This window comes from Coregonus lavaretus (assembly GCF_964263955.1).
Source record: "Coregonus lavaretus genome assembly, chromosome: 13".
In the NCBI taxonomy this organism is placed as follows: domain Eukaryota; kingdom Metazoa; phylum Chordata; class Actinopteri; order Salmoniformes; family Salmonidae; genus Coregonus; species Coregonus lavaretus.
Window position 1 is genome coordinate 25,165,045 of NC_140000.1, and position 24,831 is coordinate 25,189,875.

The window sequence follows — 24,831 nt, forward strand, 5'->3', positions numbered from 1 at the left end:
AAATATATATAGTCTAGATGAGATTAACCCAAGCCCGGTTACAAGGCACAGCATTAATAGCCTACTAGTATACCTAGATTTATTATGCATTTTCTGTCTTATACGTTTAAAAGTTTTCTTGTTTGTGCAAGGAAATAACGAAATATATTTTAACTTTTCCTTCAGTCCACTGAACAATGTTTAGGCCTATTTTTATTTATTAAGATCGTCTATGAGATATTTTGATTGAGGTTATGGTATTGTTCAGCTTTATAATATTCTGGAGTTTTTCCATTGTGTCACTATTCAGTTGGTAAATGAGTTGAGTTGATGATGGACTCGTCATCATTAGGCCGGCCAAGAGGTTGTGTAACTCGAACTCCCATGTGTCCTTGTCTGGAGACAGGGGGGGTCCCAATCACGACTCGTGCCTCCCACACCGTACACGACTTGGCAGCTCACTTTTCCAGATGTATTTTTTTCTCAGACGGGGAAAATTGCGGTGTTTGTTTATACAAGGCGCTTGTGCCGCCCTTATCTGCTCAGGCCACTCACGCCGTGATTTCGGAGCTTCAGCATGTAGTTTACGGGCTATTGTTCTGTTGAATGGCTTCTAAAGATATGCTCATGGCCTCCCACCTCATTATAATCAACTTGGAAGTTCTGATTTTAAAACACCCTCTCTGTCCCCAACCCTGGCTGGCATGGGGTTGTGCTTAGTCTACGTTACCAAGCATAGAAAAAGGCCATGATTTACATAGATTTTTTAATGACAAAATACAATTGCCTTTTTTCTTTAAAATGTCCACAACCAATAACTTGTCACCACTGTTCAAGGTCTAGCGGCCTGTTTGATAGTATAGGCCTAATGTGTTTTGGTCTATGTGCATGCGTCAATGTCAACGTAAAAATATATTAAAGGTGAGAAAATAAATATAAGATCAAGTTCAAATAATTGAACCTTATTTATTTAAAGTCGGCCTAGCCTATTGATAGACATACCGGCGTTTTGGTGTAGCCTATTGGGCATTCGCTATAGACCTAATTGGGGGGAAACATTTTCTCAATACATTGGCTAGTTTCTATAGGCCTAATTTAAATAAAATAATTTGTAGATCAAGCTGTATTCCTATAAAATAATATATCTAGGATTACACTAATAAACTATCCTTACATTATCTGATCATGAATGGGATGTCAATTTATCATGGGAGTAAGATAGCCAATTGGGCATGCAATGTTGATTAGATTTTCGGCGCTCAATTGACCATTTTATGATAGATTTTTTGTGAATGAGTGTGTGTGTCTGGCTACCAAATCTGTGTTCGTGAGTCGTGGCTGACGTCACAGCCAGTTAAACCGCAGTTTTTTGGGACCGGGGAGTCACGAAGCAAGAGGACACATTCCTTTGCGCCGGGGAGCAGGCACGCCCCTCCAAGATCCGCTGCTTTATAACGGGACTGGGCCGGGCAGAGGGAGACAACACAATTGTAACTCTGAACTCCAAGTGGACACAACTGTTCCCGTCAAAGATGTACTGGGATACCATCCTGAAATCCAACGAGAGAAACATAGACACCAAAGACTCTAAAATAAAGGTAGGATTTTGCCTCCTGCGATTTTAAGTTTGTTTATGTATGCAGCCTGCACGAACACTTAAAATGCATTATATTATATTTACATCTTCAGAGACCATTTTAAAGTATCCGATTATACATATCAACCAAAGCTGTATAATTGTATGAAAAATATGTTCCACAATAAAATGGTTATGACATATGTATTCCAATTTTTCCACACAGATGGAGATGTACCAAGCTGGATATTTTATGGAAGACTTCAGGACACAGGAAGTCCCTGCTGGTTTTGACTTTGCATCATATGGTAAGTCATGTTCTCATTGGATAACTTATTGATTAACACTGGTCAATGTATCAGTTCAGATTTAATTACACCCCAAACCAAATAACTGCCACCAACGCCACTTGAATTATGATTAATCATCAACTTTATTAGTTATTTTTTTATTTTACCTTTATTTAACTAGGCAAGTCAGTTAAGAACAAATTCTGATTTACAATGACGGCCTACACCGGCCAAACCCGGACGACCTGGGCCAATTGTGCGCCGCCCTATGGGACTCCCAATCACGGCCGGTTGTGATACAGCCTGTAATCGAACCAGGGGGTCTGTAGTGACGCCTCAAGCACTGAGATGCAGTGCCTGAGGAGTCACTAGTCATTTAACTATGATAAGATTTTGAGCTATGTTTCCTGTAGCTCTGTGTAGTAGTTGAAGGACAAAGGAAATGTTTTGCAGAGTTAGTATCTCGTCAGCCCTGTCAGGAACTCAAAATGAGACCTTGACATCTGCTTCTTCTACCCAACCGAGGGCTGCGTCAGGAAAAGGGGTGCTGGGGTGTTTGTCCATACACTGTTTGTAGGAATGTCAGTCTGACTGAGAGAGGTAGAGCGAGACGGAGTGGTCGGGTTAAAGACCCTCCCTCTCTCTTTCCCTAATCCTTTCCTCCAGACTTCCTTCTCCAACAGATTTAGAGCCCCTCTCCTCCCCCTTCATCACTACTCTGTCACACTCCCTCCTCTGGTGTTTCCTCCTCTTTCCCTCTGTTTCCCCTTCTCCCTCCATTCAACTAAAATGGGTACGGTTGAGATTTTGTTCTGGGTGCTGCAGAATAGTTGTTGAATAGATATATTAATGTATTATTATTACTATTATTAAACATAAATAAGAATGAGGAGTAATAGTAGTAGACCGTAACATATTATCCCTTCTATAAGTTAGACAGTCTTTAGAGATAAGCTTGTAACCCCTTCGTATCATTAAAACCTATTACATTCTAAACATATTGTATTTCTATTCCATTTTGAGTTCTATTTAGATCTTTATGCCTTTTGACTTATGCCTATCCTTCTCTTCCATCTCTGTGAATCCAGACTACAGTGATGAAGACCTGTCTTTTCTATTAGACGGTAAAAGACCTGGGCAGCAGCAGCAGTATCCAGAGAGTTACGGAGAGCCGCAGAAGAATCCACTTCCGTACGACAACAAAGGTACACATATAAAGACTGTTATAAAGACTCTTTAACAACCACTTTATTAGACCACTCTGATAAGCATTCTGGGGAAAAAATCACTAGATAGGCCTGTCAATGACCATTGACTAACTTCCAATGTTGCTCACGTGTATTTATTTTTGACGTCTTTCATTCTTTTTTACAGTAACCTCCAGTGACTCTGTCCTGTTCAACCTGGATTCATACCCAGAGTTTAACTGTTGGGCGTCATACCCAAGTGGTGAGTGTCAGTTGCCTATTCTCCAATCCATATGTTTCTATCATTTTGAGAATGATTCTATTATCAACACCTGTTGTAGTATTAGAAATGAATGAATATTGTTCATGATTGTTCATTCCTTTTTTTTTGCTCGATCTATTATTAGATGGGCTGACTTTGGACCAGTGTCAAGTGGGGTTCCAGGATTCCACCCAGACTTACCACAGCCTTGTACCCCTGTGTTCCCCAGCCCAGAGTGGACAGTTCAGCCCAGGCATGGAGGATGCCAGCACCAGCAACTCCTTCCTCGCTGGAAAAGGAACGAGCCACAGAGGGACCCCCAGCACTGTCAGCCTGGACCACCTCGGTAGGAAGAACCACACATTTGAGACATAATGCAAAAAAAATGGAATTAACCAATGCATGACCATTAGGCCTATTTGTGTTTAAAAACATATTGCCTGTTTTTTTTGTAGGCTGTGTAACGTCTGATTCATATACTTTTTCAAGCTGTTTGTTATAACCAGCTCTCCTTCATTTATTTAATTTATAAAAAGAACCACACAGAGAAATCCATAGGCTATGATTACTTGGATAATATATGCAATGTCTAACTCCTCCTCCTCTTCCATAGGTGAAGCTGAGCAAAGCCACTCAGGTGGAAAACTGTACGACTCAGAAGCACAGAAGAGGTCCCCCTCCTTCTGGCCGGACTACCCCTCTCCCAGCTATGGCGTACCCCTGCCGCCTCCTCACCACCCTCCATCTTGTTCCTCAATCCCTGGACCACAGCAGCCCTCAGAGCAGTACTGCCACCGTGTGGCCAAACGCAAAAGTACACACTCCCAAAGACCGGAGAGGGAAGGAGGACAAGTGATGGGAATGTCAGCTTATCCAGGTGAGACTAGTCTCTTATCATGACTTATCATTACTGCTGTTATACAAGTGTGTGTGAGCATGGGTAGTGTGTATATATTGGAGCCTGATTGTGTGTTTGCTCTAGAATGTGCTTTTGTCATTACTGTGTCTTCTTTTAAATAGAAACAAGTTCATAGTATATCTTAAAGTAGCAGGCAAAAAAAAAAAAATGTATCCAGTCTAGGGCTAAAGATAATACAATTCAGAATTTTTAATGCGTCTTTTCTCTCTATTCAGGGTCAGGGCCCATCCAATTGTGGCAGTTCTTACTGGAGCTGCTTTTAGACTCCGCCTGCTGTACCTTCATCTGCTGGACAGGAGACGGCTGGGAGTTTAAGATGTCAGACCCAGCAGAGGTGAGTTTCTCTACTGATTGTGAGAGATTTTAACCACTCGTAGTAGGAGTTGGAAACCAGCATAGGATTGAGCAATGGAAATATGCTATCAGGCGTTTGTGGTTCTTTTTTAACAACCACCCCCTTTGTGTTTGATCCAGGTGGCCAAGCGTTGGGGCCAGTGTAAGAACAAGCCCAAGATGAACTACGAGAAGCTGAGCCGCGGCCTGCGTTACTACTACCACAAGAACATCATCCACAAAACGACAGGCAAGCGCTACGTCTACCGCTTCGTATGCGATGTGCAAGGGATGCTGGGAAAGACGGCACATGAGGTCCTGGCCAGCCTGAACATTTTACCCACGGGTACAGAGTCATCCTGGCAAGGCCAGGGGGCACCAGTATCATCACCAGAGTCCAGCGAAGCATGGGCGTCGCAGTAGGGGGAGTGTACCAGCAGCACTGGTTCTTATTGGTGCTATTGGCTCTTGATACTGTTATTGCTACATCACTAGAAATATGCTATGTAGAACAAACATACCTCTTTGACATGTAGAAAAGGAATCAAGTCGGCTCTATTCATGGCATTTCTATGTGCGGTGTTAGACAACGTTTGGTGTAACACTTTTATTACCAAGTGATACAGTTCTAGCCATAGCTGCGGGAAGTAGGGGTGCACCACCGCCTGAAAAATCAGAATAAAAAAATTCTGTAGTAGCCTTCAATTTGATTTGGTTTTAGTGTATGACTTACCTCCTATAAACCACATGACTTATTAACATCAACAGAATAAGCGCTCAATGAAACTGTAAGCCGAGCTGTCTCCAATACTGATGCTCTTTATGGTAATGACATGGATAGTGATTAACAGCCCCCCTCCATCCTCAAGTACTTCGTGCCCCCTCTAAAATAATGGGTTCATGACGCCCCTGCTTACCACACATGCTGTTGAACAATGTTTGACATTAACTTTGGCTATGAGGATCTGTTTGTTTTTATACCCTTACATATCTACCTCTTTTATTGCTGACAAAATAAAGCGAAGAGGGACAATGCTTGTTCTGTTGAATATAATGTGTGTGATTTACATGATTTAGGGAACAATGTTGTTTGTAAAATGATTGTAAATAAACTGTACATAAGTAGAAAAAAAGTAATATTTTAAATGTTCTGTATTATATCGAAAGGTATAAGGCCTATAGGCAATAAAATAAAAAATAAATAAAAATGAGCAGGCTAAAATATATACAAATAATATAATAAAATAATACATTTGTGAAGATAAATTCTAAATGACATTTCTGTAAAAATGTAATGGATTAGGTTATTTTGAGTGTGCGGATGGACCGCCCCTTGGCCTATGACATGCGAATGTATATACAGTATCTCGAAGAGAAGACAGCCAGTAGCCTATAGAAAACATAGAATAGAAGACATGTAGCCTAATCTCACAAAACCTAGTAAAAGTTACAGTTTGGCATAAAGAATGCAGAAAACTGTCGGCGATACATGAATTGGTGTCCTTGATGACTTGGGAGAGGTTGAATTGAAGAGGTTCAACCGTAAAGTCTGTGACCCCAAGCAGGAGCAGGGGCCACCAATTCGCAAGGGCAGGGTTGAAAAAGCGGACATACTGGACTTGATTTTGTCTGATCCGCAACTTCATTGAACCCGGGACTTTGGATGTGGCTATAGAGGTCTTGGGGGCAATTGACTGCCAGGATGTCACAGAGGAACTGACGGATTTCCAGAAATGTAAGTCGAATAAAGTAGGAGGCACGTCCATGCCACACCTGTCAGGTGGATGGATTATCTTGGCAAAGGAGAAATGCTCACTAACAGGGATGTCAACAAATGAGTGCACAACATTTGAGATAAATAAGCTTTTTGTGCGTATGGAACATTTCTGCGATCTTTTATTTCAGCTTATGAAACATGGGACCAACACTTTACATGTTGTGTTTATATTTTATTCAGTGTACATAATAGACAATAATATATTCTCAATCGGAGCAGTCTGTGATGTTGCACCCTCCTAAACAGCCCCCTGACGTGTTGCTGGGTATTATACTGGGGTGTGTTTAGTAGGACGCAACATTTTGGAACGTTCAGATAGAAATATGTTATGTAGAACAACATGCCTCTCTGACATGTAAAACAGGAATCACGTCAGCTCTATTCATGGCATTTCTATCTGCAACGTTCGACACCGTTTGGCTACTGAACATGTCGCTAGTGTTACACTTGTATTACCAAGTGATACAGTAGCCTAGTATCCTTCAATTTTATGCTGTTGAACAACGTTTGGATCTACTTTTATATAAATATTTATCTACCTTTCCATTTTCTGTAGCGTATTATTAAAAAAGGTATAACGGCCTATATATAGAAAATAGCAATCTCAAATATATAAAAATAATATGATAATAAATAATGAATTCGTTATGATAAATTCTAAATGACATTTCTGTCAAATGTAGTGGGGATTAGGTTATTCTGTTTGTCCTGGAGTGCTGATGGACCAATGACGAGGCCTATGACGTGCGACGGTGCGATGGAGTAGCCTATCTTGGAGAGAAGACATTCAGTATCCTATAGACAACATAGAATAGAAAACACGTAGCCTAATCTCACAAACCCTAGTCTAAATTACCGTTTGGCATAAAATATGTCGAAAACCATTGGCGATACATTAATTAGTGTCCTTGATGACTTGGGAGAGGATGAATTGAAGAGGTTCAGACGTAAACTCTGTGACCGCAAGCAGGAACCAAAACTTCGCAAGGGCATTGTTGAGAACGCGGACCAAGTGGATTTGGTAGACCTTCTAACCCGTACCTTCACTGAAGACGGGGCTCTGAATGTGGCTATAGAGGTCTTGGGTGCAATTAACTGCCAGAATGTCGCAGAGGAACTGATAGAATTCAAGAAATGTAAGTCGAATAAAGTAGGAGGCACGTCCATTGGACATTTAAAAAATAAAATATATATTTAATTTCATATCTTTGACAGGTTTAAAAACCACTAAAGTTAACGCAAAAGTCGGCTAGAAAACGGTAGGGCCAAAACTTTAGGGCCAAAATAAATTGCATTGAAATGTCCATAACGAATGGAAGGAAAACTATAAGGAAGTTGACAGTTTTACTTTCACTTATGAGTGCATTCTATTTTGCTCATCTGGGCTGAATGATAGCATACAGTAGCATATATTCCATTTGCAACTCAAAATAAGCATAATACATTATGCAATAAACACACATTTCGATTGCTTGCTGATTTTGATTCATCTTTAGGCCTACTATTCATATTTTTATTCGATTGATGGTGTCTCATGAAGCCTATTTTACAGCTCAAGGATCTTGCGTAACATCGGGTGCTGCAATGGCAAGTGCACATGGACCAAAGAACACGACCAAAGGTAAACACTAAACCAGGTGTTATATAGTCTAATGTCTCAAATAGGCCTATGTTATTAAAATTTATATTTTACTGTAATTAATAATGGTAAAGTATTTTACCTTGATGAACAATCACAAAAGTCCTTCCTTTTCATTTATTTTCCAACGTACTGTAGGTGCAACTGCTGCCCTCTAGAATCTTCAACAGCGTTTTTCACTCCCCATAGCCTAGTTAATCCTGTCTGAATTAGAAAAAGTGCATCACGCCTATCCTCCAATTTGCACACCCTACACACATGCACGCACACACAGAAACAAGCAACATTAAAGGAGGCGTGTAGAGATATAGGCCCCTATCAAATACATGATGTATGCTTTGCATTCCATCACCTCCAAAAGTCCTAAGCCATGTTCTATCTCTACCTCAGATCAACACTTTGTGGATCTTCACCGGACGGCCCTGATCAACAGAGTGAGCCAGGTGGAACCCATCTTGGATAGACTCCTGGAGAAGGAAATCATCACCGCAAATGCCTACAGTGACGTGAGGGCGGAAAAAACCAACCAGAAAAAGATGAGGGAGCTCTTCGATGGCCCTTTGAAAGGATGTGGGCCCAAAGGCAAAGATATATTCTTAGATATCCTGATAGATCTGGAGCGATTCCTAATCATTGACCTGAAGGGGTAATAATGGCCATTTGAGATTTTTTTAAAGGCAAGGGACAAAAATGTGATGATAATAATTTACTCTGTTTTACAGTATATTCTTAAATTGGAAAAATGAATTGTCTCCAAAGTTTGCAATAAATGACAGAATTTTCTATTGACTGCAGTTTTTTCTTTTCATGAACAAATACTCAGTTGTGAATTCTTACCAGCTAGCTGTTTTGAACTCAACAATAGAAAACATACAAATACATGAAGTAACATTGTGTTATGCAGGGCCGTGCACAGACCTTTGGAGTGGCAGGTGCGCAAAGTGAAAAAAGCCCCATATCTTATTATCTCATGCTAATTTAGCTATATATATATATATATATATATATATATATATATATATATATATATATATATATATATATATATATATATATTAGTATATATACAGTTGAAGTTGGAGGTTTACATACACTTAGGTTGGAGTCATTAAAACTCGTTTTTCAACCACTCCACAAATTTCTTGTTAACAAACTATAGTTTTGGCAAGTCGGTTAGGACATCTACTTTGTGCATGACAACAATTTTCCAACAATTGTTTACAGACAGATTATTTAACTTATAATTCACTGTATCACAATTCCAGTGGGTCAGAAGTTTACATACACTAAGTTGACTGTGTATTTAAACAGCTGGAATTGTGATACAGTGAATTATAAATGAAATAATCTGTCTGTAAACAATTGTTGGAAAAATTACTTGTGTATATATATATTTTAGCATAGGCCTTTATTTTCTGCAAAATCCCACTCATCCCACTGTAAGCAGGCTTATAGCAATAGTCCCGATGTGGCAATGCTTTCCATTGTCTGTCTAGCATAGCCATGCATTATTACATAGAAGAAAACCTAAACGTCCCTCATCTGTCACGAATGTGATTGTTACTGTGATTGTTACTCTGCCGATAGTTTCCACAGGAAAGCATTATTTACTCAACTTTTTAGAGCGCTGGTACTGCCATTAAGATTTTTATCACCTGGCACATGCACAAAACCATGTAAACACCTGCAAGACTTCGGTTAGTATGCATGCATTGGGTGCATGCACTTCCAACTTGTGCACGTGCCTTAGGGGATGAGCAAACAAATCTTGATTGCCACACACAGAGACCCGCGTTTTGAAGTCTGTTTAATAATACTTTCCTGTGGATATTTTGTCCAAAATGTTGAAGAAAACCCATGGACATTCGGCAGATTAAGTTAACATTTTATTTTATTCAACAGACGCTTAGGTTTCTTCTATGTAATAATGGTGGCTATGCTGGACATGCCTACTGCTCAAAGAGAGAGCAAAGAGGGATGGGATATCAGCTGATCAATGCTAATGTAACTAGATAATGTAGGCTAAATCAGCTAGTTAGCTAGCTAGCTACGCTGTTGAAACAATCTAACTAGTCTGTTTACCTATGATTGAAATGTGTTCTGCTGCTGACATCTGCCTCTATAGGCCTACTAACAAACAGTCGAGTTGAAGCCTTCCCTGTTCCTGACTGTGAGATGACACATGCAACTCAGAAGGTAGCTACTACTACTACCACAGAGTTTCTAAACCCAGGGGCCCAACATGGCGATACTTCCTGGAATGCTTCACAAAGCAGACCCAACAGACCATACAGGGGTTTGGGAAGTCAATGAGAGTAAAACAGTCTACCTTAGTTGTTCATTTTCTCGATTTCTAAAGGCACAACCTATGTAGATTCGAGCCCATGTCTTAAGTAGCTGAACATGTTCTTACTCCAACCTTGTGAAAATGACAAACTGACACGTTTTCATCAAAAACAACTGTATATCAAAGGAGTGCCTTTGATTTGACGGCATGCACATGCGCAGTTCAAAAATGAGAAATTAGCTAGTTTGATGGGAAATTCATTTAAATGACAATGTTTGATCCATGTGGCCAAGCGCTGGGGCCAGTGTAAGAACAAGCCCAAGATGAAATACGAGAAGCTGAGCCGCGGCCTGCGTTACTACTACCACAAGAACATCATCCACAAAACGACGGGCAAGCACTACGTCTACCGCTTCGTCTGTGATGTGCAGGGGATGCTGGGAAAGACGGCACATGAGGTCCTGGCCAGCCTGAACATTTTACTCACGGGTACAGAGTCATCCTAGCAGGCCTGGGGGCACCAGTATCATCACCAGTGAAGAGTCCAGTGAAGCATGCGTCTTGCTGTGGGGGCAGGGCCGGATTAAGAAATCGGGACTTTGTTTTTTTATCGCGACACAGATTGTACAACATTAGGAGGCAATATATAGGCCTACAATATACACTGAGTGTACAAAACATTAGGAACACCTTCTTAATATTGAGTTGCACCCCCTTTTGCCCTCAGAACAGCCTCAATTCATCGGGGCATGGACTCTACAAGGTGTTCAAAGCGTTCCACAGGGATGCTGGCCCATGTTGACTTCAATGTTTCCCATAGTTGTGTCAAGTTGGCTGAATGTCTTTTGGGTGGTGGACCATTCTTGATACACACGGGAAACTGTTGAGCGTGAAAAACCCAGCAGCGTTGCAGTTCTTGACACACTCAAACCGGTATGCCTGGCACCTACTACCATACCCCGTTCAAAGGCACTTAAATATTTTGTCTTGCCCATTCACCCTCTGAATGGCACACATACACAATCCATGTCTCAATTGTCTCAAGGCTTAAAAAACATTATTTAACCTGTCTCCCCTTCATCTACACTGATTGAAGTGGATTTAACAGGTGACATCAATAAGGGATCATAGCTTTCACCTGGATTCACCTGGTCAGTCTATGTCATGGAAAGAGCAGGTATTCCTAATGTTTTGTACACTACATGACCAAAGGTATGTGGACACCTGCTCGTCGAACATCTCATTCCAAAATCATGGGCATTGATATGGAGTTGGTCCCCCCTTTGCTGCTACAACAGCTTCAACTTTTCTGGGAATTCTTTCCACTAGATTTTGAAACATTGCTGCGGGGACTTGCATCCATTCAGCCACAAGAGCATTAGTGAGGTCGAGCACTGATGTTGGGCGATTAGGCCTGGTTCGCAGTCGGCGTTCCAATTCATCCCAAAGGTGTTCGATGGGGTTGAGGTCAGGGCTCTGTGCAGGCCAGTCAAGTTCTTTCACACCGATCTCGACAAACAATTTCTGTATGGACCTGTCACGATCGTCGAACACAGTGGACCAATGCGCAGCGTGATATGCGAACATACTTTTTTATTTAGAGTACCACAACGAACAAAACAACAAAACGATACGTGAAGTCCTTAGTAACAGACACAAACCATACACGGAACAAGATCCCACAAAACACTGTGGAAAACAGGTTGCCTAAGTATGGTTCCCAATCAGAGACAACAAGCAACAGCTGACACTCATTGCCTCTGATTGAGAACCACCCCGGCCAACACAGAAACACATGAGCTAGATAAAGAACCTAGAACACAAATACATAGAAACTACACACCCTGGCTCAACATAACAGAGTCCCAGAGCCAGGGCGTGACAGGACCTCTCTTTGTGCACGAGGGCATTGTCACGCTGAAACAGGAAAGAGCCTTCCCCAAACTGTTGCCAGAAAGTTGGAAACACAGAATCGTCTAGAATGTCATTGTATGCTGTAGTGTTAAAATGTTCCTTCAATGGAACTAAGGGGCCTTTCACGAACTGTGAAAAACAGCCCAAGACCAAAATTCCTCCTCCAACAAACTTTACAGTTGGCACTATACATTCGGGCAGGTAGAGTTCTCCTGGCATCAACCAAACCCAGATTCGTCCTTCGGACTGCAAGATGGTGAAGCGTGATTCATCTCTCCAGAGAAAGCGTTTCCACTGCTCCAGAGTCCAGTGGCGGCGAGCTTTACACCACTCCAGCCGACGCTTGGCATTGCGCATAGTGATCTTAGGCTTGTGTGCGGCTGCTAAGCCATGGAAACCCATTTCATGAAGCTCCCGATAAACAGTTATTGTGCTGACATTGCTTCCAGAGGCAGTTTGGAACTTGGTAGTTAGCGTTGCAACCGAGTTTTATAATCTACGTGCTTCAACACCCGGCGGTCCCGTTCTGTGAGCTTGTGTGGCCTACCAATTCGCGGCTGAGCTGTTGTTGCTCCTAGACGTTTTCACTTCACAAAAACTGCACTTACAGTTGACCGGGGCAGCGCTAGCAGGGCAGAAATTTTACGAACTGACTTGTTGGAAACGTGGCATCCTATGACAGTGCCACATTGAAAGTCACTGAACTCTTCAGTAAGGCTATTCTACTGCCAATGTTTGTCTATGGAGATTGCATGGCTGTGTGCTTGATTTAATACATCTGTCAGCAACAGGTGTGGCTGAAATAGCCGAATCCACGAATTTTAAGGGGTGTCCCGACTTTAGGCAACTGGCAACTGCCATATTATAAAATAAAGGAAACACTTGAGTAAATGAGCGATACAAAGTATATGTTATGGTGTGGGGTGCATTTTCCTGGCATGGTTTAGGTCCACTTGTCGAATCTACGCCAGTGAGCATTAAAGCTGTTCTGGCAGCTCGTGGTGGCCCAACACCCTTCTAAGACACTTTATGTTGGTGTTTCCTTTATTTTGGCAGTTACCTGGATGTGCTTGTGATAAAATTGAATCCATATTATTTTAGTTTTTTGGTACCTCTTGGGCCCCCCACGGTCCAATGCCCTTGGCCCTGGGCCCTGGAAAGCCCCTGCATTAAGCCGGCCCTAACTGGGTTGAATTCAGTTGAGGTGAAATGTTCAGATATAGAATTATGCAAATAGAAATGTAACATAGAGCTGATCAGATTCCCTATTCTATACTGAACAAAAATATAAACGCAACATGCAACAATTTCAATGATTTTCCTGAGTTACAGTTCATATGAGGAAATCAGTCGATTGAAATAAATTCATTAGGCCCTGATCTATGAATTTCACATGACTGGGAATACAGTTATGCATCTGTTGCTCACAGATACCTTTAAAAAATTGGCCTCACAATGGGCCTCAGGATCTCGTCACGGTATTTCTGTGCATTGAAATTTCCATCTATAAAATGCAATTGTCTTCAGTGTCCGTAGCTTATGCCTGCCCATACCATAACTCCACCGCCAACATGGGATACTTTGATACGCCCACACGACGCCATACACGTGGTCTGCGGTTGTGAGCCCGGTTGGACGTACTGCCAAATTATCTCAAATTAAGTTGGAGGCGGCTTATGGTAGAGAAATGAACATGAAATTATCTGGCAACAGCTCTGGTGGATATTCCTGCAGTCAGCAAGGGACAGAAATATGATGATAATAATTTACTCTGTTTTACAGTATATTCTTAAATTGGAAAAATGAATTGGCTTCTAAGTTTGCAATAAATTAAATTCATTAGCAAATACTGTGTGGTGAATTCTAATCATCTAGCTTTTTTTTTACGCAACAGTAGAAAAACTTAAGAATACACTAAGTAACATTGTGTTATGTAGCCTATACGAATGAGTGAACAATACATCTGTGCATTGGCTATGTCGTTTCTTAAACATAAACAAGCATACGGCCATTTCAATGTAAACGTCTGCTTAACAGAGCCATTGATAGACTGGTCCCAGATCTGTTTGTTCTGTCTTGTCAATTAGTTGTCATTGTTCGCATGACAAGGAGCGGCAAGGACTGGCATGACGACGGCACAAACAGACTGGTACCCAGGAGTGTACTTTTTAGTCGCATTAGAGTTTCTATTGGACACTTTCAGGTAGGTCCTTCCGTTTCGTTCCTTCGGCTGTTGTTTGCATCAGTCTCTTCTGTTTGGTTTCTTTTACCATTCACATTTGGCTGTTTGTAGATGCAGATGCGATAATACAGCGTTCACGTGATAGTCTGAACTAGGAAACTGAATTTTCTGACTTGCTAACTGGTTGTAGTTATTCACGTGCTGCGTTCTACCAGTTAGCAAGTCGGAAATGCAGTTCTAAGGAATTCTGACTGTCTTTTTAATTTTGGGGGAGGACACATCATCCATTTAAAAAATGTAGGCTACTTGCACAAAATGTTATGTTTGTAGGCTTGTGTGACAATGGTTTGTTTGAACAAAACAAATTAATATTGAACAGTCAACTCAATGTATTTGAAATAAAACGTAATACAAAATTATAAAACAAAAGCAATACACTGCTAGCATATTCAAAAGCCACATTTGTTCCCATTAAGTTTATGTCTTCAGTGTCTATCTGTAGCTAAAAAAACAAACAGGATTAGGCAAAAACTACAACTCCCTGCATTCATTGGGAGAGTTAGCTAACAGCAACAAACAAGCATGTCCGACCCGTTCTTATTATACGTAAGTGATCCGACCTGATTGTCGTCCGACGCTGAAACTAGTGTGAAATAACACTGTCTGAAACTAATGTGAAGGACGAATCAATTTGAGTAAGGTTAGTGCAATTAGTATCTTGTTAGCTAGATACTGTGTTTACCTAAAACGCGCCAAGAACGATGCTGTAAGCCATGGAGCTCAGCTAGCATGAATTAGCTTAGCTAGCTTCTAGCTGTCCGGGTAATAAAGATGACAGCTAGCCACTGGTGTTCTTTCATAACACGGGCATAGTTACTGTAGTCACCGATTACATGTCTGTGAGGTAAGGTGCTGTAGCTTTAATGCATGTGACAGTAGGTGTCAAATTAAGAAGTGCATAATTCCATCAAATAGTGGACCACTACCAGCCTGGGTACCACCAATCTGTTTCTGCTATCATTCCACTCCTTACCAATCCTTGGCAATTTCACGGAGTACAAGGAGGGGCATGTTAGCAAAACGGGTTCTGGATTTCAGGCTAGACCACTACCAACAAAATGTAAACAATGGATCAAAAGCATCTATTACCTTTTCAAATAAATGATTTGCATCCCTATGCTAACAATTAAGTGTGGGAACAAATACAACAAGCAACATCATGTTTCTTGTCACTGTTGGGCAGGGGTGTGCCTCTGTGTGCCACCAGCAGAGATGATGAGTTACGCCATGCAGCTGTTGATTCACCGTGGGGATTTCTGTCATGGCTGCGCACTGCTCCCCCTGGCCCGCATGTTCCTTCTCCGCACGCTGAGTTCAGGTCCCCGTGTGAGCCGCAGCCTTCGGGAGAGCTACCAGCTGCTACAGCTTGAGCTTCCGGATGAGGGCGAGAGTAGCCCTGCGCAGGTGAAAGAAGCCTACCTACGCATGGCCAAGCTGTACCATCCAGACTCGGGCGCTGCTACGGCAGACAAGGCGCTGTTTGCACTGGTAGAGGAGGCATACCGTGCCGTGCTGGCACACCAGTCCCAGCTTCAGAGCCGCGGGGGTTCGATGGAAGACGAGGAGGACGAGGAGAAGGTGAAAGGCGTGGCTCCTCAGCACCGCCACTACCTGAGCTACGAGGGCGTGGGCTCGGGGACGCCCAGCCAGCGTGAGCGCCAATACCGGCAGTTCCGAGTGGATCGGGCAGTGGAGCAGGTCCTTGACTACCGCCAGAAGGAGCACGAGACGGCGGCTGCAGCCGAGGGGGCGCTAGTGGAGAGGGACGTCCGCCAGCGCAGCCGGCAGATCAAGGTCACGCAGGCGGTGGAGAGGCTGGTGGAAGACCTCATTCAGGAATCCATGTCCCGGGGAGACTTCCGCAACCTGAGTGGCGCCGGGAAGCCCATCAACAAGTTTGAGCACAACCCGTACGCCGACCCCATGACCCACAACCTCAACCGCATCCTCATAGACAACGGCTACCAGCCACCCTGGATTGTCACGCAGCGCGACATCAGAGAGGACATTGCGCAGATCCGAGAGAGACTGCTGCAGGGCCGGGCGCGGCTCGCCGACCCCATGACCCCCAGGGAGCATGCTCAGTGGCAGCAGCTGTGTGGGGCGGTGGCGGAGGACCTTAAGAAGCTCAATAAGACGGTGGATAACTTCAACCTGATTGCGCCCATGCTCACCATGCAAATGGTCCACTTCAGTTTGGAGCGCGAGATCGACCGTGCAGAGAAAGCAGCCCTTCAAGGCAGACAGGAGAGGAAGATGGAAAGAGTGAGGGAGTGGGAGGAGCAGAGAAGAGAAAGAGAAAGGGAGAAGAAAGATAAGATTAAAACACCTCAACACTCTAGGCAAGGCGGCCTGCTGGCATGGATGCAGAATTTACTCAAATGAACAATGGACCATGAGGGCAAAATGAGATAAAGGATATTTCAAATCAAACTTTTATTTATAATCCATTTACACAGGTGTCAACACACTTTGAAGAGGATAAGACAGAGGCGTTGAATCCTTTGTCTGTTATGTCATTTGCAGTGTTTATGCTACATTAGATTGATTACAGTAGCGTGTTATAACACACAGAAAACAAGAATAAGCCCTACTACAGCACTGTTACTTGACCTTACTGGAACTCAACTGTGCTTTACAATAATGCTACACTGTGTCCGTGTCTGGACCTTAGGACACAATGGTAATGGTATCAGACTACAATAATCAATCTAATTAAATACTGTTTATCTACGTTTATAAGCTAAGTGATTCTAATTACATGTATTTGTTTCTTTGCTGAATGAAGGAATGAAAGCATAGCCTACTCAATGTTCATTATGAATGAGCAGTTGACTGAAACTGCTCTGAACTCAAATACATTTGCATTTTGCCTCCAGCACCTTCACTAATTGATTATGGGTGTGCGGTAGATTCTGCCTATGATTGCATTACAATAAAAGAGGTACTCTAACTCAATCTCTTTCTCACTTGTCATCGTGACTATAATATGTTATATTATGATTGAGAACATCAAGACTATTAACTCCTCACTATCCATCCCAACCTATCCTGGGAGCTCCAATGCAGCAGGGTTGCAGATGACCATGGGGTTCTTCCCGTTGTCTCCAATACGTGTGTCTGCCCCATGCAGTGCCTGTGTGACAGCCCGTGGGAGGGTGAGTCCTTTGGTCCAGTCGTGAGCAATGTACTGGTGATACGGATCATGGGAGCTCTCCAGCTTCTTGGAGCGGATGTAGCTCAGCATGATACCAAACGTGAAGAAACTAAACATACCTACCATAAGTAGAATATACACAAATCCCTGAGCTTGAGCCTTAGGTATAGCTCCGCCCACTGGGAGAACGGCTTGCTGGGTAGTGTAGTTCTGAGGGAGTACTGGGCCCAGTAAACCTGTGCCATTCAGACAGTGCTGTAGGAAGGATAGCAGGAGAGTCTGCAGCTCTGTGCCGTTCAAGTGCAGCATTGCTGACCTCTGCTGGTTGTGGAAGGGAACTGCCACTCTGTCAACTGATGAGGGAGGAGAGCTTTGGTCAGTACACTCGCCCGAGACACACACAAAAACACACATTGCAGAAAGTCTAACACAGACACACCACAGCCAATTCAACATGCGCACACACACACACACACACACACACACACACACACACACTAATGTTGCGGACCTCACCTCTGTTCTCTTGCTGTGGATAAAAGTATTTTAGCTCTGGTTGCTCCTATGGCTTCTGCTTCAGTTTCTGTTGACCTGCCTGAGAGAACTTGGTGTCACACATTTGAGACACAAGTCTAGGACAAATTTGCAATCTTTGAAGAAAAATATAAAATGAAGAGCGCAAATACCTTTGGAAGCTCAAGCTATTGTTGCTCATAAAGGCGCTGGTAGGAGATGATGATGATGACCTTTTGAATAGAGTACTCCGTTGATTTCGAGGTCTCCAGATCCCATAGGGGTATGAACTGTAAGGTAATCTGTTTCCACATACACTTCCACTCCAAGCCTTCTCTCTCTCGCTCTGTCTCTCTCGCTCTGTCTCTGTCGCTCAGTCTCTCTCCCTCTCTCCCTCACACACATACATACACACACTGTGACAGACACAGAGAGCTTATCCATGTCAACACGTTTAATGAGACATAGATGTCATGTCAGAGGTCAAGGTCAGAACCTCCACATGGTCTAGTAGTGGTGCTGTGTGGTTTACTCGTATGACTGCAGGATATCGTGGTTCAGTTACGGACACTCCAGTACAGGTAAACCTGTGTCGTAATAACTCTGTTATAGTTGTGTCTCCATAGCTATGATCACCTGGTCAACATGCTTCAGTGTTGTAAGGTGTATGGTCAGTTTGTGGTCACGTCTGTATTGTCATATCTGTATGGTCAGTCTGTGTTCATATGTGGTTGTGATGGAGCTAGGCTGTAGAACAAAGCAGCATTCAGACAGGAGGGAGAGTGGCGAGACCACTGGGCTGCTCAGACAAGATTAAGTTACAACAGGAGCAAATCACAAATCACCTCCAAATGTCCTTCTAGCTATCCCACTGCTCTTTCCATGTGTGTCTGTGTCTGTGTGTGTGTGTCTGTGTGTGCGTGTGCGTGCATGTTACCTGGAGACTCACCTTCAGGGGCCTAAGCAGTGGAACGAACACTCAGCATTGCAGACAAAATGTACAACATATAATTGTGTCAATACTCCATTCTGCATGATAAACACATCCCAGTGAGTAGACCCCAGGCAATCTGATCCTAAGGAGTCCTTGGGACAATCTCATAATTTCCAGATAAAATATTGTTTGACTATGCCTTTAGATGTTTGGTGTAAGCCTATACAAAAATAATATCCAATAATCCTATTGTATCTTTCTCTGTGACCTCTTATCATTATTGATAATATCTTACTATTGCCGACTGCGATAAATATGAAGGTTGTGTGGTCTGAATTCTCTTCCGTTAGCAGAGTTTGCCACCTGCTGGTCGTTTTGGATTAGTTTGTGTCAGAGGACCGCTGTCTCTGTTGCAAATGATCAAAACAAGACAGATCCATCCTTCATACACAAGCCCGAGTGTGTGAGCAAATTTTATTTTATTTTGACTTGCTCCATATATGACAGTTACAATTCTGCCTACAAACACTACGAAGAAATATACAGTTGCAGGTCTAGACGTTAACACAACACTTCAACCTGCAACTCAACATTCATTACATTCCTAAAACATGACATGCTTAGGCAAGCCAAAGTATAGGTTGATCATGTCAAATAATAAGATGGTTGCAGATGCACGGTTGTTCCTGCCAAAGAGTTCTATGTAGCTCAGGTGGAACCATCTGTAATCAGAGCTTTGTCCGAACTGCTGATCTATCACATGATGACATTCTCTGTTGTGTTGACACGCTAAAGGCTATTCGGCACCACCTGTCAATCTAATCACCACTCACACCAGCTGCAACTACCTCATACAGTAAATCAAGAACATTGTAAAATGTGTTACACACTATGCTAAGACATTCCAATTATATTTCTAAGATGTAATAGCCTTGTAGTGTAGTGGTAACAGTTGCTTGTGACAGAGTTCTCCACCTTTGATGTTTACCTGTTAGAAACACACAAACAAAATACATTAAGATCGATGATCTGCTTTACGAATAGCAATGCAAAAAAGCTTTTGATTGCAGTGAAATGTGCCCTTATTTAGAATAGGGAAAGTAATTCAACTTATTCTCTATAGTCAGCGAGCTACAGTCATATCTACGATACAATCAAGCCTATAAGATCATGAGAGGATTTCAAAACAAACTCACCGTAACAACAAGTCACTCCAGAAGCACTCCATCACAATTGTCCTTTGAGTCCAAAGGTCTGGAAATGTCAAAAGATAGACTGAGTTAATGGTCAGGAATGAAAAGAGACGGAGGAATGATGAGAGAGAAATAGTAAAGACATAGAAAGTGAAAAGTTACTGTATCTGGTATAGAGTAGAATGGAGAATATGTACCATAGACATCGTTTACAAATTGTACAATCTCTATGGTATGTATATTTGCACAGTATAAAGTATACATTAGCAGATACATAAGACTGGCTCTCACTGGTTTATTAGGGCCCGTTTTTGGGCCCTCAGGGCTTTGCGGGCGTCCCGCGCCTCGTGTTCAGCCCAGATCTTTTTGTAGCAGTGGATCAGCACCACGATCATCCACAGCTGCAGCACCACGATCAGCACGTACATCATGATCTCTGACACCACCGACAACAGCTCCCGATTGGCTAGGAGGAGCAGAGGGAGTGCTTTGCAGAGATCATGTGTACTTTACAGTATACATTCATTTCATTTCTATAGAGCGCATGTACAGTGAGGGGAAAAAGTATTTGATCCCCTGCTGATTTTGTACGTTTGCCCACTGACAAAGAAATGATCAGTCTATAATTTTTATGGTAGGTTTATTTGAAGAGTGAGAGACAGAATAACAACAAAAAAATCCATAAAAACGCATGTAAAAAATGTTATAAATTGATTTGCATTTTAATGAGGGAAATAAGTATTTGACCCCCTCTCAATCAGAAAGATTTCTGGCTCCCAGGTGTCTTTTATACAGGTAACGAGCTGAGATTAAGAGCACACTCTTAAAGGGAGTGCTCCTAATCTCAGTTTGTTACCTGTATAAAAGACACCTGTCCACAGAAGCAATCAATCAATCAGATTCCAAACTCTCCACCATGGCCAAGACCAAAGAGCTCTCCAAGGATGCCAGGGACAAGATTGTAGACCTACACAAGGCTGGAATGGGCTACAAGACCATCGCCAAGCAGCTTGGTGAGAAGGTGACAACAGTTGGTGCGATTATTCGCAAATGGAAGAAACACAAAAGAACTGTCAATCTCCCTTGGCCTGGGGCTCCATGCAAGATCTCTCCTCGTGGAGTTGCAATGATCATGAGAACGGTGAGGAATCAGCCCAGAACTACACGGGAGGATCTTGTCATTGATCTCAAGGCAGCTGGGACCATAGTCACCAAGAAAACAATTGGTAACACACTACGCCGTGAAGGACTGAAATCCTGCAGCGCCCGCAAGGTCCCCCTGCTCAAGAAAGCACATATTCAGGGCCGTCTGAAGTTTGCCAATGAACATCTGAATGATTCAGAGGAGAACTGGGTGAAAGTGTTGTGGTCAGATGAGACCAAAATCAAGCTCTTTGGCATCAACTCAACTTGCCGTGTTTGGAGGAGGAGGAATGCTGCCTATGACCCCAAGAACACCATCCCCACCGTCAAACATGGAGGTGGAAACATTATGCTTTGGGGGTGTTTTTCTGCTAAGGGGACAGGACAACTTCACCGCATTGAAGGGACGATGGGCGGGGCCATGTACCGTCAAATCTTGGGTGAGAACCTCCTTCCCTCAGCCAGGGCATTGAAAATGGGTCGTGGATGGGTATTCCAGCATGACAATGACCCAAAACACACGGCCAAGGCAACAAAGGAGTGGTTCAAGAAGAAGCACATTAAGGTCCTGGAGTGGCCTAGCCAGTCTCCAGACCTTAATCCCATAGGAAATCTGTGGAGGGAGCTGAAGGTTTGAGTTGCCAAACGTCAGCCTTGAAACCTTAATGACTTGGAGAAGATCTGCAAAGAGGAGTGGAACAAAATCCCTCCTGAGATGTGTGCAAACCTGGTGGCCAACTACAAGAAACGTCTGACCTCTGTGATTGCCAACAAGGGTTTTGCCACCAAGTACTAAGTCATGTTTTGCAGAGGGGTCAAATACTTATTTCCCTCATTAAAATGCAAATCAATTTATAACATTTTTGACATGCGTTTTTCTGGATTTTGTTGTTGTTATTCTTTCTCTCACTGTTCCAATAAACCTACTATTAAAATTATAGACTGATCATGTCTTTGTCAGTGGGCAAACGTACAAAATCAGCAGGGGATCAAATACTTTTTTCCCTCACTGTAGAGTTCAAGGTGAATCTGAATACTTTTAAGTAGCAGGTTAACGGGCCTCATTTTAAAATTGGTAGGGATGAGGAAGTAAGAAAAGGAAATGTGGATATTTAACAGTATTTTTGGATTCATCCTATCATCACATAAATGTGTGTGACAAAAGAGACCGAAAATAGTCTAAATACACAGCATGGTCAGACTGACTGAAAAACTAGAAGGAAGAACTTCAGGACTTTGTCTATACACAACAAAGACCATTAAAGAGTGATTGATTTAAAAATCCATAGATAGAAAAAAACATCGTTCACTGGGAGGGATCCCCATTACCTTCCGCCACCACAGTAAGCTCCACCTCCTTTTCCACGGTGATATATTCATTATCCAATGGGAGGAAGAGGGTGCGCTGGAAGGTGCAGCGGTAGGTGCCTGTGTCGTTAAATGTGACGTTGTGAATGAAGACGGCTCCTATCTGTACATCCTTACTCCCCATTGTTCCTTGCCACTCTAGCCGGTCATTAAAGTCCTCATGGAGGGTGTTGGGGTGTGGGTGGTCATAGTGAAAGATCTAAAAAGAAAGTAGAACACCCACACAGTGTTTATACACTACCAGAGTATAAGTAATGTAATATTTCAACCATGGTATTACATATGCATTCCTCTATACCAATTTGTTCCATATTGTCATTTTTAGCCTTTCTACTGTCTTGGTAGTCAAGTCCATTTTATTTACAGTGCATTTAACAAGTCTCATTAAACTTTACCAAAAAATTATATACTTACATAATACACACTAATTAATACACAATACACTTTCCAGCCAGTCAGTATGTAGTAGGCCTACTCACGTGGATGTACTCCTCCTCTCCTGTAGCTCTGAAGTGCCAGTCAACCGTGGCATGGGCCTGGACCTCCTCTCTCCTCTTACAGGAGATGCAGCCCATGAGGAAGCTCTCCCCGGCCACGGCCTCGGTCATGGAGTCCACCTCCGCACAGCCCCCATGACAATGTGGCACTTGGGTAACCAGGGGATCATGGTGCCAGAGGCAGAGTAAGAGGAGCGGGAGTTGGGGTCAGAAGAGAGAAGAGCAAGGAATTAGACAGTCGCCAAGATCAATGGGATTATAAACAACAACAACAACACTAACAGGAACAGGAACAATACATCGTATTGATAATCATAATCATGTATATTATAATAACCAAGCTAATATTGCAATTTTTGTAGGCTACATATCATATTATAACGACAGTACACACTTGACTTTTGCATTAGGCCATAGCCTTATAATATTTATGCAGGCGGATATGTTATCTTTTTGGTCTCAAATGTAAGGGAAAACTTACCACGAAGAACAAAGACCAGGAGTGACGATAATAACTGTTGTATCATTTTTCTTCCAGAACTCGTGCCAGCAAATGAATAGAATGAAATACACCTTTTTTTTCTTTTCTTTTTGTTTTACTCCCCACGAGTTTCTTCTTGCATGAAACGAAGTGAACTAATTTCCAATAGGTTGCTATGTTGTTAACTTCGCCATTGTTAATCAATACTTGTTCTACCTTCTTCTGGCAAGTTCTGATTTCCGCTTAATCAGAGTTGGTTTGACATTTCCAATTGATAACTGTTCCGATAAAGACGGATTGAAGTTTATGTATGATCTCTATCAATTAATCGGAGTTTATTACCTATTAATTTGCTTCAAGCTACGCGAATAATAACAATACAGAAGCTACCGATGCAGTTTTCAGCCTACACTCTACAGTATGAATTCGTGTTTTGCAATGCTATTTTTAGACGGTGTGAATCCATGCCTGTCTTGAATGTCCAACAGTTTTAGCGCGTCCAGGCCAAGGCGAAATAGGAGAAGTTGAAATCAATGTACTATTGCATGATAGCCAAGCCAACCAAACTTTTCTAATGCAAATCATACCCAACTAAACACCATATGGTGCTGTTTTTTGCACACACCATTTAAGCTTTGTTTTAACCAGCAACCGATTGTTATTTTATCAATCAATTAAATTGTTCTTTGTTTGGATTCTTTCAGTGGCCTATGGTTTTGAATGAATGGTCTGTCAATGATCAGTCTGGTTTTAATCTCTGAGAATAGATGGACCCTATAGGCAATAATGAAACTGCAGTTGTAATGCACATTGCCCAAATAACAGTTTGGTTATGAAGGATAATTATTTTGATAAACATGTTGTCCACACTCTAAATTGAGAGAAAAAAATAAACAAATAAGTATTCAGTTTATTATCACTGACAAGGAAATGTGACATAAGGTCAAATTTGTTAAGCAAATGAAGCAAGATACAGACATGCATATGTGTATTCCAATGTGTGCCTGTCTATAGTTTGCTTATACAGTAGGACAAACATGATGCACAACTCTATAATGTTCCAGAATATCAAACAATCCATGAATGTATTTGTCATTGTTGGCCTTTCCTATTAGTGTCAGAAGTGGGATGGAAAATGAA

At 42.3% G+C, this 24,831-nt stretch overlaps 4 protein-coding genes across 7 annotated transcripts; 3 read left to right on the top strand and 1 right to left on the bottom strand.

Annotated features, from left to right (window-relative positions):
• Positions 1 to 1,461: 1,461 nt before the first annotated feature.
• On the top strand, positions 1,462 to 5,672 carry LOC311140173 (uncharacterized protein). 4 transcript variants are annotated; one of them, XM_084175117.1, is made up of 8 exons: positions 1,462 to 1,577; positions 1,782 to 1,863; positions 2,934 to 3,050; positions 3,220 to 3,294; positions 3,440 to 3,640; positions 3,908 to 4,171; positions 4,429 to 4,547; positions 4,688 to 5,672. In XM_084175117.1, the coding sequence occupies exons 1-8, from the start codon at positions 1,512 to 1,514 to the stop codon at positions 4,967 to 4,969; spliced, it is 1,206 nt and encodes a 401-aa protein (XP_084031243.1). In that variant the 5' UTR covers positions 1,462 to 1,511; the 3' UTR covers positions 4,970 to 5,672. The 4 variants fall into 4 exon arrangements, with proteins under 4 accessions (XP_084031243.1, XP_084031245.1, XP_084031246.1 ...); XM_084175119.1 differs by having other exon boundaries at positions 3,524 to 3,640; XM_084175120.1 differs by having other exon boundaries at positions 2,967 to 3,050; positions 3,524 to 3,640.
• Positions 5,673 to 7,064: 1,392 nt separating this feature from the next.
• Positions 7,065 to 8,745, top strand: LOC311139155 (apoptosis-associated speck-like protein containing a CARD). Its single transcript, XM_084174046.1, has 3 exons — positions 7,065 to 7,459; positions 7,876 to 7,944; positions 8,353 to 8,745. The coding sequence occupies exons 1-3, from the start codon at positions 7,195 to 7,197 to the stop codon at positions 8,610 to 8,612; spliced, it is 594 nt and encodes a 197-aa protein (XP_084030172.1). The 5' UTR covers positions 7,065 to 7,194; the 3' UTR covers positions 8,613 to 8,745.
• Positions 8,746 to 14,899: 6,154 nt separating this feature from the next.
• Positions 14,900 to 17,361, top strand: LOC311139109 (dnaJ homolog subfamily C member 28-like). The gene is made up of 2 exons (XM_084173998.1): positions 14,900 to 15,045; positions 15,589 to 17,361. The coding sequence occupies exon 2, from the start codon at positions 15,618 to 15,620 to the stop codon at positions 16,788 to 16,790; it is 1,173 nt and encodes a 390-aa protein (XP_084030124.1). The 5' UTR covers positions 14,900 to 15,045; positions 15,589 to 15,617; the 3' UTR covers positions 16,791 to 17,361.
• Positions 17,362 to 19,887: 2,526 nt separating this feature from the next.
• LOC311139440 (sodium channel regulatory subunit beta-1-like) lies at positions 19,888 to 23,391 on the bottom strand. The gene is made up of 5 exons (XM_084174317.1): positions 23,193 to 23,391; positions 22,675 to 22,912; positions 20,494 to 20,668; positions 20,206 to 20,263; positions 19,888 to 19,997 (listed from the first exon to the last, which is right to left on the bottom strand). Exons 1-4 carry the CDS (start codon positions 23,319 to 23,321, stop codon positions 20,218 to 20,220), a joined length of 588 nt encoding a protein of 195 aa, XP_084030443.1. The 5' UTR covers positions 23,322 to 23,391; the 3' UTR covers positions 19,888 to 19,997; positions 20,206 to 20,217.
• Between the last annotated feature and the right edge of the window lie 1,440 nt (positions 23,392 to 24,831).